At 32.0% G+C, this 12,562-nt stretch overlaps 1 protein-coding gene across 1 annotated transcript in view; it reads right to left on the bottom strand.

The window, feature by feature from the left end:
* Positions 1 to 1,985: 1,985 nt before the first annotated feature.
* SNF4Agamma (SNF4/AMP-activated protein kinase gamma subunit) overlaps positions 1,986 to 12,562 on the bottom strand; it is a 319,651-nt gene continuing 309,074 nt past the window's right edge. The window contains 1 exon segment of the mRNA XM_072539907.1: positions 1,986 to 2,094. Coding sequence (XP_072396008.1) covers positions 2,075 to 2,094 — 20 coding nt within the window. The 3' untranslated portion in view covers positions 1,986 to 2,074.

Consider the following 12,562-nt stretch of genomic DNA (forward strand, 5'->3'; position numbering starts at 1 on the left):
CTTGTACTATTGTAGTATTGGACATATGGATGTCCAGGTTTGAGATCCATATGTCATAATAGGAAGGATGCATTGGTTGAACACTTTGCTCCTCAAGTGTTGGGGTATTTTGCGGTTCTTAAGTATCCAACTAAATTTTCCAAATCCTGCCCATGCTAGTCTTGCTCTTCTAGTAATTTTCGCACTTTGGTTCTCTTTGTCAAGTCTCAGGATTTGGCCTAGGTAGATATATTCCTGGATTTGTTCTATCTCACTGCCATTTATAGTTATACGTCTGGGGTCATCTGTGTTTGTCATTATTTTTGTTTTTTTAATATTCATTTTTAGCCCGACGTATTGGGAGCTGGCTGCTAGTTCCCCCATCATAATTTGCAGTTCCTCGAATGTGCTCGCTATAATCACTATGTCGTCAGCGAATCTGAGGTGGTTTAACTTGTTGCCATTAACGTTAATGCCATAGGTTGACCAATTTGTAGTTTTGAAGACGTCTTCTAGGGCTAGGTTGAAAAGCTTTGGAGATATTACGTCTCCTTGTCTCACTCCTCTCTTAATGGGGATGGGATTTGTATTTTCGTCTAGTTGTACTATCATAGTTGCATTTTCATATATATTATGTATTAGTTGCCTATATCTCGAATCTATTCTACAATTATTAATAGCTTGTTCTATGGCCCACATGTCGATACTATCAAACGACTTTTCATAGTCGACGAAGGCAAGAAATACGGGTAGTTGGTATTCATTTTGCGGAAGCCAGCCTGTTCAACCGGTTGGTAATTGTCCATTTTGTAGGTTAACCGGTTGTTAATAATTCTCATAGCTTGTATACTTGACTGAGCAACGATATAGGTCTATAATTCTGTAGATCACATTTGTCCCCTTTTTTGTATAAGAGTATTACTAGACTCTCGTTCCAGTCTTTAGGGATCTTGCTATTATGGAGACATCTATTAAATAGCTCTGTTAGTACAGGGATTGTTAATGTCTTGCTTGTTTTCAAGAGCTCGGCAATTATACCGTCGTCGTGTCCTGGAGCTTTATTATTTTTTAGCTCTTTTAAAGCTCTTTCTATTTTGAATCCCTTTATATTTGGTAGTACTTCTGATTCCACGTTTTTTATTTTTCTTTTGACGTTCTCCTTTGTTGTTTCATTAGGCTGGCCTTGCGAGCTCTACAAGGATGTGTAGAAGTCTTCGACAATATTTGTTATTTTATATTTGTCCTTCTCTTCCTTATTGTTGGCGTCTTTAATTTTGATGATTTTTTGAACTCCCAGTGTGGGTCTTAGACATTTTAAGCCTCTGTTTTTTTCAATGACTCGCTCTATCAAGTTCTCGTTCCATTTTTGTATATCGTGTTTTAGTTCTTTTCTAATTGTTTTATTAAGCTCTCTGTATTCTTGAGTATAGCGTTTGTTTTGCGCTAATAGTTGTCTTCTTTCCGTCATTAGCTGTTTAGTTTCATTACTTATTTTGTCTTCTTTAGCCTTTGTTTTCTTTGCGACCTGTAGTCCTACTGCGAGAAGGTTTTTATTTACGTTTTTATTAATCTCGTCAATTTGATATTGATTATGCGAAGAATCAGATTAGAACTTATCCGCTAAGACCTCTCGGAATTGCTCTTCATTTGTTCTTAGTTTAAAGGCATTTATCCTCGTTGTTTTTTAAAAAATCCCTTGTTTCCTAAGTTTCGACATTATCCATTGGAAAACTGATGTAATTCAGCGATTTATAAATCGCAGGAGGGAATTTTTTTGTCGCCGCGACTAAAAAGGAATTGGAGGGCTAGCCTTACTGTCCAGTAAAAATTAATATTGAACTAGAAAAATCATTAAGAAAATCTGGCTGTTGTCATCAAGGAAGCTTTATGAACTCTCAAATATTAGAACAGAAATATTAGACAGGACTAAGATCTAGCGTCTCACCTGCACCAGGAACAAGATAAAGGAGAAGGATGTCTGTTGAGTGGTAACAAAAACTACAAAATATAAATAACTTTTTATTGAGAATACATAATTGCGGAAAATATTATTAGCACTTCATTTTCTATTTTTCAGCATCCTAAATAAGGCAGCTTACTTTTTTTGTTTCGTATCTACAACATAATTATTAATATTAAAACTACTGCTTTTTACAAATACATAAATAATAAACTGTTATAATATTAGAATCGGACAATTCTCAACCGCGACGAGACGGAGAACTAGCAGCGTAAACAATGAATTGTTATCCACGCTTTTTCATTAATATCGTTTCTTATTGTTTCCAAAAAGAGTATTTTTTGTTAATTATTATTAACATATATAATAAAAAGTTAGGTTAGGTTAAAAAGAGTATAAGAAATCATACAAAATAGTATTCAAACTATTCAGAAAACAAAATTTACAACAAAATACAAGAAATATTTGATTACGACTTCAAAGGTTCTCAATTCCCAGCGAAAACATTCCCATTCAGTCTGTATAAAACCATTGTACCATTGGATAATACACTCTTCCGCTTTACGCTAGATATTAATGAGTGAACGATGATAATCCAAGCTTTCACCGTAACTCACCATTGGCTAATTTGATTCATTTGCAAATTTCAACCAGAAGTGACTATACTCCTCACCAAGAAGTAACAATAGCAAACCAGCTGAACTAACGAGTCGACTTCTTGGATAAAAGGGAAGGAATTAATAGGCGAAAGAGACTCAGTACTGACCGTGTTACCCGTTACCAAAAAGTTCAAAAATATCAGACTAATTAAAACTCTCTGAACTATTTTGTACGCATACACAGGAGACAAAGCTTTGCATATAAACAGAAAAAAATCATGAAAACGAAATAAACCAGATTATATATTATAAGAAACACAAGAATAAAAAAATGTACATAAAATATCGTCTGTATTTACCCAACATGAAGATCGACAACGAAGTAAAAAAGTTTTCGAATAAAAAGTCGGACTATAAAAAGATTCAAATTTACAAATAACTATATATTTATAGTAGATAAAACATACCTATGTGACTATCTAAGTAAACATACCTATGTGACAAATATAATGCTCTAAACTCTATTCATATTGCATAATTCCAACATAAACAAATTATCGAGGCCTGTCACGCACGTGTTCTGATGATATTCGCCTTCTCAAGAGACTATTAAATATGATTTATCGCAATGAGCGAGAATGATTGTCATTTTACAGGTCCAAACTGTTCAGTCTGATTATATTCACATTGTAGCGTGTTAGTTTATAAGTTAACAATTACTATAGTTTCAAAACACAAAATATGTCAAGTTATTTACTGGTCGTGTTATTTTCTATAAGGTTTAAAGGTTTATAGTGTGTAGTAAACTTTTAGTATCCAAAAACAAAGTATTTATTCATTTTCATTCATTTATTTGTTTTTATATGTTTTCGATGATTCGAAAAGTTTTATTTTCTTTTCTGGACTCGAAAAAGTATACAGAATGCAGTGTCATAACTTTACCAATACTTTCGATAACGTTGGTTTTATTATAATACATATTATTTTCCTCTAGGCTATTTTGACCTTCTCTTAATTAAATGTTGGACACTGATACAGCAGACGAACTCCTTAAAATTGATGTAATCCCCAGTCCAGGTCTAAAAAAAGACCAGTAAAGGGACATTTTAACGTTAAAACGAAGGAAATGATCATAAATGTATTTAAAACGGAAATGCAGGAGAACCCTACAAAGTTGAGAAGTACGATTTCTATTAGAGTAGGCATATGTAGCCGTAGTGCACGCAATGTGGTTCAAGAACATGGAAATACGGGTTTCAAAAGAACTACGTTTTTTAAAATATTGAATTATTGATAAAGTATTGACGAAGTTTCAACTTCGTCAGCGAAATAGCATTTTAATGGACAGGGATGAAATTGTCTTGTAAAGTCCTACAGAAATGAAAAACGCAAAATGTATTACAACGAGACTTGGCTAAACGCTGGTCACACCAAATCCAAAGTATGGGTCGACAATTCGGTAACATCTTATAAACAAGCGTAAATTCATTCACACTTCATGTAAATTTTAAAATAACCAAACTTTCAGAAAAAGAAAAGATACTAATAATTTGTCACATTGGCAGTGAAGATGGGTTTGTTCCAGAAGCGATGTGAGTGTTCGAATCAAAGAAACTGTTGCCTACCATAAAGAGATAGACGCGAAATCTTTTGAAAACTGGTTCACAAATCTACTGCCCCGTTTACTCCACCGACGCATTGGACAACGCGCCTTATCATTCCATAAAAATTGAAAAAATTGCAACTAGCGCTTCTAGAAAGGCGTGGCTGAAATAAAAAAATATAGGTTTTGAGGACTCATGTTAAAAGTGCAATTTTTAGCTATCGTTAAGCAACATAAAGGATAATATAACAAATACATTATTGACGAGATGACAAAATGCCAAAACAAAATATTTCTAGGGGTGCTTCCAAACCATTGTGAGCTCAATCCGATTGAACTCATCTGCATGCAATAAATAATATTATTACATGGCATACGTTTGTGCAACACGTTGAACAAAAAGTCGAGTCCAGAATGTGGAAGTTGGACAACATAATAGAGACCCTATCGAACAAATAATAATAAATCCAGACGAAGAAAGCAGCACATGTATCCCCTCAGTTGCTTAATAATTTAAATAGTATCTTTTTATCTTTTAAAAAACTTAATAGTGATGCTACTGTTACGATAATAAATATCATGGCCTATAAAACTGTAAATATATTATGACTATATCTTTTCTGTTCTAGTCATTTCGGCGAGACTTGTTTACCGGCCAATAGAAACCTCTAGTCCCTTCTGCGAAAAAACCAGCCTGAGTTCCCGTTATTCTTGTCAACACTGCCAACAACCGGTCTTCCCCAAAGTTCGAGTCAACTCATGTCTGCTCTAGGGATTCCGAAACTAACGGAGTTTTATATTTAAAGAGGAATTTTGCTGGGAGGAGGGCAGTCAAAAAAGAAGCTCGCGCTCGCGTTTAAAATGTCACGTTCGTATAGATAAATTATGTAATTATTAGTCAAATAAATTGTTGTACAGCGGTTTAATAAATTGATATAAATTATCGTGTTTTAGTAAATTAAAATAAGAACAATAAATTAGAACTAATAAAGACTTAAAAGTGGTGTCAGAAGTGAATATTTTTAAATTGTGAAAATGACGACGATTTATGAGCTCACAGTGACGAATTTAAGAAGACATCTCGAGGACAGAGAATTAGTTTCTACCGGAAAAAAGGCTGAGTTAGTCCAACGACTAAAGAACGCTTTGGAGGAAGATGGGTTTAATCCAGAAACGTATATATTTGAAGATAAACATGATGCTGTCATCTCGTCAATTTCGGAATTGGAGAACAAAGTTTCTGACGATATTTCGAAAGTTTCTTCTGATGTGGCCAAAGTTTCTGGTGACATCGCATCATTGGAGAACAAAGTTTCTGGCGATATTTCGAAAGTTTCCAGCGGCATCGCTTCGTTAGAAAACAAAGTTTCTAACGAGATTTCTTCTTTGGAAAGTAAAGTTTCTGCTAACATCTCTAAAGTCACTTCTGAGATGTCTACCCTCGACGATAGAATTAATAAAAACATAACACTACTTTATTCAAAATAATTTGTTAATGAATATTTTATTTAAGCATATTTTTCTTCAATGCAACATTAAATTTTACTCACAGTTAAACTTCAAGAGGAGCTTACATTTTTAGATCCATCTTAATTATTTGATACACCTCAGTACGACCCTGTTTGGCTTTCACGTGCAATTTTGTACGGTTGGAAATATGTATTATGAATGAACTGTAACAAAATCCGGCAAACGTGGTACAGTTCCGACAATAATTACTCAAAATGAAGAACTTACTACGCAGGGATATAAGCTTCTAAATTAAGAAACGCCTGATATCACTGTTATTTTCTTATGTTGCCCAGCGTCCAAGCGTGCATTATCATAAAATAACAATTAAAAATGTCTACCAAAAATTATACTATACTGTTCCGTTTCGCATCTATATTTATTTTAAACTTGTTCGTTATAGTAATAATATATTCAGTTTTTATCTCATATTCAAACATACGCGCCACTGACTAGAGCGCTTTATAGTTTTACCCGTTAAAGTAGAAGCCAGAACTTCACTTCGCTCTCAACACCAGACCGCTGACCAGACCAAGTCGGTCGCTATTTTGTATCGTCGGTTTTTTAATAACTGTAATTTATAAAATACGTAATAAAAGTATATCAACCCTTACAGTTTTCTTCATATAGCATACTTGTACTTACAGTAAAATATACATAAAAGTCGCTCAAGGATAAAAGTGTCAAGTGAAAGTATTCAATTAGTGGATTAATTTGGCTATATTCTCCAATTTTGGTAGTAAACGGTTATCTAGATAATCGAAAAACACAAGGTAACAAGTAAGCGAGCAAGTTATTCAGATTGCGTATGAGTATATTATTATTTTATAGGTGAAATCGTTAAAAAGGAGAAAATTAATTATTGCAAGTTCCAAAATCCCAATAATTGAAATATTTTAGAATGCCTTAACCTTAATAGCAATCGCTAGTAAAAAAACATTTCTAACTTTAAAAATTACCTTAAACTATGATGTACAGAACTAAATGATGCCAGATAATTTACCAAAGATAAGTATGGGGAAAAATACTGTAAAAACTAAATGATATAATATAGTTTTTCAACCAAAGAAAAAACACGCAATAAAACACATACCCGATAAAAACAAACAACAATTCGGGCATTAAAAACACCTAATTTTAAATATTTTAAGTACGTCGATGCCCAAAAATAACATTATATTTCAACTATTATTAGACGAAATTAACCCAATCGCTGCCATGTTCCAAATCTGGAACAATTGTTAGTTTCGCTACTGGTTACAAGATGTCACTTTTGGTCTTAAATCTGATAAACTATTTTTGTGTCGGTAGTGTCAAAACAACATGTGCATACAAAATTTACCCACTGGTTTCGTATAAGTGGCTTTTATTGTGTGATTCATATCAAAATTTCAAGGAAGGTGCAGTTGTAGAACTTCTAGCTTGATTATAGCTATCTTCTGTTGTGAAATATTGCGATCGAGGTAAGTTTAAGTAATATTATTCGCCTATAAAATATATCTGTATCGTTTAAATGCTTAACATTAAATTGAATATACCGAGTAACCTCTTCTTTTTGTATGTTCCAAAAATGGAACTTGGCTGTATATGTTGCTAATTGAGTTTTTTTTTAGTTTGGAACTATGGATGTGAAAACATTTTGTGGAAAGAAAACGAGTTGTTCAGCTGATACTCTGAACAATATAATCTGAACATCTAATCGATGATCTAAATGAGAAGCAGTTTGATTTTGCAGACATAGACATTTATCCTCCGGCGGAAGATTCTGATGGAGATTCTGTATCATCGGATGATGTGAATTTCAATGATTTTTCTGATCAGTTTTCATCAAAGATACTGAACGCCCCAGTGAGCCAACTCTTATTTCACAATGTGTGACACAAGAACCTGAAGATATGTTCTCGACGAGCGATGATGAACTTCTAATAAATGTGACTCAATCTAATAAAAGAGCGAATAAATCAAAGAGACAAAACGACTGGAAAATAGGTGACTTGTCCCAAGATACACATCAAGAAAATATCTCACTTTCAAATAGAAATAACATTCACTGTGAAAGTGCCATCAATTTCTTTACACTTTTTTGGTGTGAGAATTTCTTTGAATACATAAAAGATGAGACTATAAAGTATGCCCGACACAAAAATGCAAATACATCATTTGAGGTTACGATTGAAGAACTCAAAGTATTCTTTGCAATCCTACTGATTTCTGGTTATTCTTAAAGACCCAGAAAAGATATGTACTGGAGTTTGGATCTCAGAAACGAAGCAATCGCCAAGCAATATATGTGACAACATAATATTATTTACACAATTCATTTATAAAAAATGTGCCGGTTGGTGAAACCATATCAGTATCTGTTGATCAATCCATGGTACTGTACTACAGCCACCATAGCTGTAAACAGCGTATTCAAGGGGATCTATAGTTACAACTTTTGCCGAGAGGAAGAATCATAATTTTGCAGATCAAAAATTTTACTTTTTTATTGACAACTTTTTCACTGGACTTCCACTGATAAAGGCCATGAGTGAATTTAGATATGGTTGCACGGTCACCATTAGACATAATAGAATTGGAAAATGTGCGTTGAATAAAAACGCAATGAAAAAATCAGTTGGAGGATCCGTTGGTTCATATACAAGTTCTGATGAAGATATAATAATTATCCAGTAGAAGGATAATGCCATCGTTCACGAGGCTTCAAATTGTTATGACGTTCAAAATCCGTACGTCGTTATTCTGCAGCAGAAAAAAAATATATAATGGTAGACGTTCCCTACGCAATTCAGCAGTATAATACTCATATGGGAGGTACTGATTTAATGGATAGAAATATCGCTAACTATAAACCAAAACTGCATAAATGGTAGTGGCAAATTTTTGTTCACCTTTTGTCTGCTTCATACTCTGCATGGATTTTATATAGAATTCAATACCACAATAGAATTCAATCTAACGCTGACGAATTTGTTGAAAGTATGCGTCCATTGGAACAAGGATAGGGTTTACAACAAACATTGTGACAACATAATATCTACTACTCAACCTTCGACAAGCAAAACCTGATAAGACAAAGTTAGAAACATTGTTTCCAAATTGTTGATTTTTTATTACATACTCAGGGCCATATTCCAAAATTGCAACAAAACAATTTTTCGACAAGTTAGGTACTTTATTATTTAAAATTTTATATTTTTTATTATTTCTGTAGTGATTCTGGGTATATTATATTATATTATATTAAATATAATATAATATAATATTATATTAATCTTAAATTTTCTCAACTACCTCAATGGTTTCCAAGAATGGAATACTTTTTTATGCTTAACTAGGGATAAAATTTGATAAGGCTTTCTTGCAAGTGTGTTTTTTTTTTAAGTTTTATTGCTGCCTAGAATAATAATCTGGTGCAGATTATTAAGTCACGAGATCCTTCTTCTACCCCCACCACGTTTGCCTTGAATATTAAAATGCAATATTAACAGCAGTGGATTATATTGTATGCGGTACCAGCCCCTGTATGTACTGTGCTGTATAAATATTTGTTTTCTGTTGATAATTTTGGGCTCAGCGCATCAAAATTTTTTAAAAATAGTTACAAAAAAAGTCCGATGCTAAAATAATATAAAGATCCTAACTTCAGACCACGAAACACTATAATTACAGAATAACATCATTAAAAACGTTTGTTTGGAGTCATATATACATAAAATATTGATAAATTATAAAACTCATCATTAATATTGTCATAGTCAAATCTTCTTGACTTTCAAAATGTTAAAATATGTGAATCTGCTAATTCTCCGTCCCTGATATAGTCATTTAACCACAATTTATCTTTTTAATCCTCTTTTCCATTCTAATCGTTTATTAAATAACTCCTAAATTATTAGAAACAATCCAATATGTTTATCGTAAAGATAAAACTGAGTCAGAAGATTTTTCACTTTCATCTGGTTTAAATGAACATTATATGTTTGAATTTTTAGGTAATTCCTGATAAATTTGTTTAAAAATAGTAATGGATTCAATTAAATAAAAGTGTACTGGTGTCTCACTAATATATAAATTGAAATTATTGAAAAAATATTACGAGAGAAAGATGTCAAGTTATCGATATAGATTATAGATGGCGCTGCTACAAATAAAATAAAATATTTGATACAAACATTCCTTGCATAAGTCAGTTATAAATACGAACTTGTTTAGACAAATAATGTGTTATATATAAGTCTAAGTAAAAAGATTGGAGTAAATATCATAAAATTATTCGTTTAAGATGGGAAATATAGCAATTATTCATACAAATATAATTTAAATATAAAGGACTCTCCAAATTTCGTTAAAGACTTTTAAAAAGGATAATAGTGTATAAATGCCATAATATATTGCCTGAAGATGATCCGCAGGAAGTACGGCGGCTAAAAGCAAAAACTTCCGAAGAAAATATCAGCAGAAAATATCAAAAACAGCAAAGAAAAGAAGCGATACACAATATGGTCCTAGATTATCGATGATAAAATAGGTCAACGTATCAATAATCCTCTAGAAGTCTCAGATGACCAGATATGGCAAATTTTACTTAAAAAAATTAATATAATCACTCTCTAATATTCACTTATCTAAAATTCTAAGTAATTTGTGGTTGAAAAGTTCCAAATAGCAGTTTTAGAACAAAACACCGTTATTAAGGAAATGTTTTGCACAGTACATTGATATTGACATAAATTAATTGATTTCACTACCAGATTCGAGAACTTTTCATATTTCCCTCGTAAATGGCAATGACTGCAGTATTTCATGGAACTTCTCAACAAGACAATTCTTCTAATGGTACACAATTTTAAAAGCTACGAGGGGAAGTTAAAAAGTTTCCGATGTGTCCACAAATGTTACCAACAAAATCAACACTTTGGTATGTTATATATTTATATGTTAATTAGTTTTGTGTAGGAAACTAATAAAAATATATTGGTAAATGTAAAGAAATTCTTAGTTTTTGGTAGTATACCTACAATAGATATTCATACAAAATTTATGAAAGTATAAAAGTGTCTACATCTTCGTTATCAATACTAAAACAATGGTTCACAGAGTATAAGTGTCGTTATATACTCATTGACGATGAGCCATGGAAACAACGACTAAAATAACAATTCTTGAAGAAAACAACGTTGCGACAATATGGTCCTAGATTATTTAGGATTAAAAAAGCTCTATCTTTTATCTATTTTTAAATTGAAAGTAATTTGTGGCTTAACAAGCTCAGAATACACATCTGGGGCATAATCATGATATTAAGGAACATATTTTACTTAATATATTGAACTGAAAATGAATAAATTAAAATAAATTTCTTTATCTGACTTACGACCTGAGAACTTTTTAAGTTCCCCTCGTCAATTATTTCAGTATCTCGTAACAAAATTTCTCCCATTTAATACAATCCTACTGCGACATTCTCAAATAGCAATGTGTTCAATGGAACAGGAGTATCTTTTTTGTAACTTATATAAAATGAAATTTTGAAAAAATGTTACGAAGGGAAGACGAAAAGTTATCGATCTAGGTCATATATGGCGCAGCTATTAGGAAAATTTTAACATTTGAAAGTTATTTTGTTTTATGTACACAATGAATAAAAAAGTTGTTTGATTATAATTAAATTCCTCATTTTAGATAGTATACCTTCAGCAGATAGTCATACAAAGTTAATGAAAGTGTTAAGGAGTCTACATCTTTGTTATCAACAGTAAAACATGCACAAACGTTTCGTCGTATATTGATTGAAGATTAAAGATGCTGTTGCGGATAAGAGTCAAAAAGAGAAATTAATGAAGAAAATATCGATGCGATACATAATATGATCCTACATTATCGAGGATTAAAAAAGGAAAGATCCAATAAGTCTGCTAAAAAGTGTCAGATGATTGGTTATGGCAAACTGTACACAAAAATTCAGTTATCTCACTCTCTTTCATCTATTTTTAGATCGTAAGTAATTTGTGGCTTAACAAGCCCAGAATCTGGGGCATAATCAGATTAAGGAACATAGTTGACATAACATATTGAACTAAAAGTGACTAAATTGAAATAAGCTAATTTATCTGACTTCCGAGCTGAGATCTTTTCATTTTCCCCTCGTAAATGCCAATTATTTTAGTATCTCGTAACAAAATTTCTCTCGATTAATACAATTCTACTATGTCATTCTCAAGTACTAGTGTGTTTAATGGAAAAAGAGTATTTTTTGTAACTTAATATATAAAATTAAATTTTGAAAACATGTTACGAATGGAAGACGAAAAGTTATCGATCTAGGTCATAGATGGTGCTGCTATGAAGAAAATTGCCACGGCTTTGATATGTTAAACATTTGAATGTTAATTTGTTTTATGTAGATAATGAATAAAAAAGTTGTTTAATTATAATAAAAATTGTCCGTTTTAGATGATATATCTTCAACAGATATTCATACAAAGTATATGGAAGTTAAGATGTCTACATCTTCGTTATCAACAGTAAAGAATTGACAAAAGTGTCGTCGTATTTGAATTGAAAATGACTGTTGCGAATGAGAGTCAAAAAGAAAATAATGAAGAAAATATCGAGGCGATACGCAATATGATAGTAGATTATCGAGGATTAAAATAACTCTGTAAAAGGCTCAGATGACAGGATATGGCACACAGTATACAAAAATTTGGTATTTACGCTTTCTAACTTTAATCTTTTGTTAAATAGTAAGCAATTTGTATTTGAACAGGTTTCACATCTAATACATAATCGTGTTATCAAAGAAAACGTTTACATCCTGGGTTGAACTAAAAACTATATTAAAATAAATGAATTTTTACACTTTCAGACTGAGAACTTTTCATTTTCCCCTTGCATTTTCTAATA

The sequence above is a fragment of the Diabrotica undecimpunctata genome, chromosome 8 (genome assembly GCF_040954645.1).
Source record: "Diabrotica undecimpunctata isolate CICGRU chromosome 8, icDiaUnde3, whole genome shotgun sequence".
NCBI classification, from domain to species: domain Eukaryota; kingdom Metazoa; phylum Arthropoda; class Insecta; order Coleoptera; family Chrysomelidae; genus Diabrotica; species Diabrotica undecimpunctata.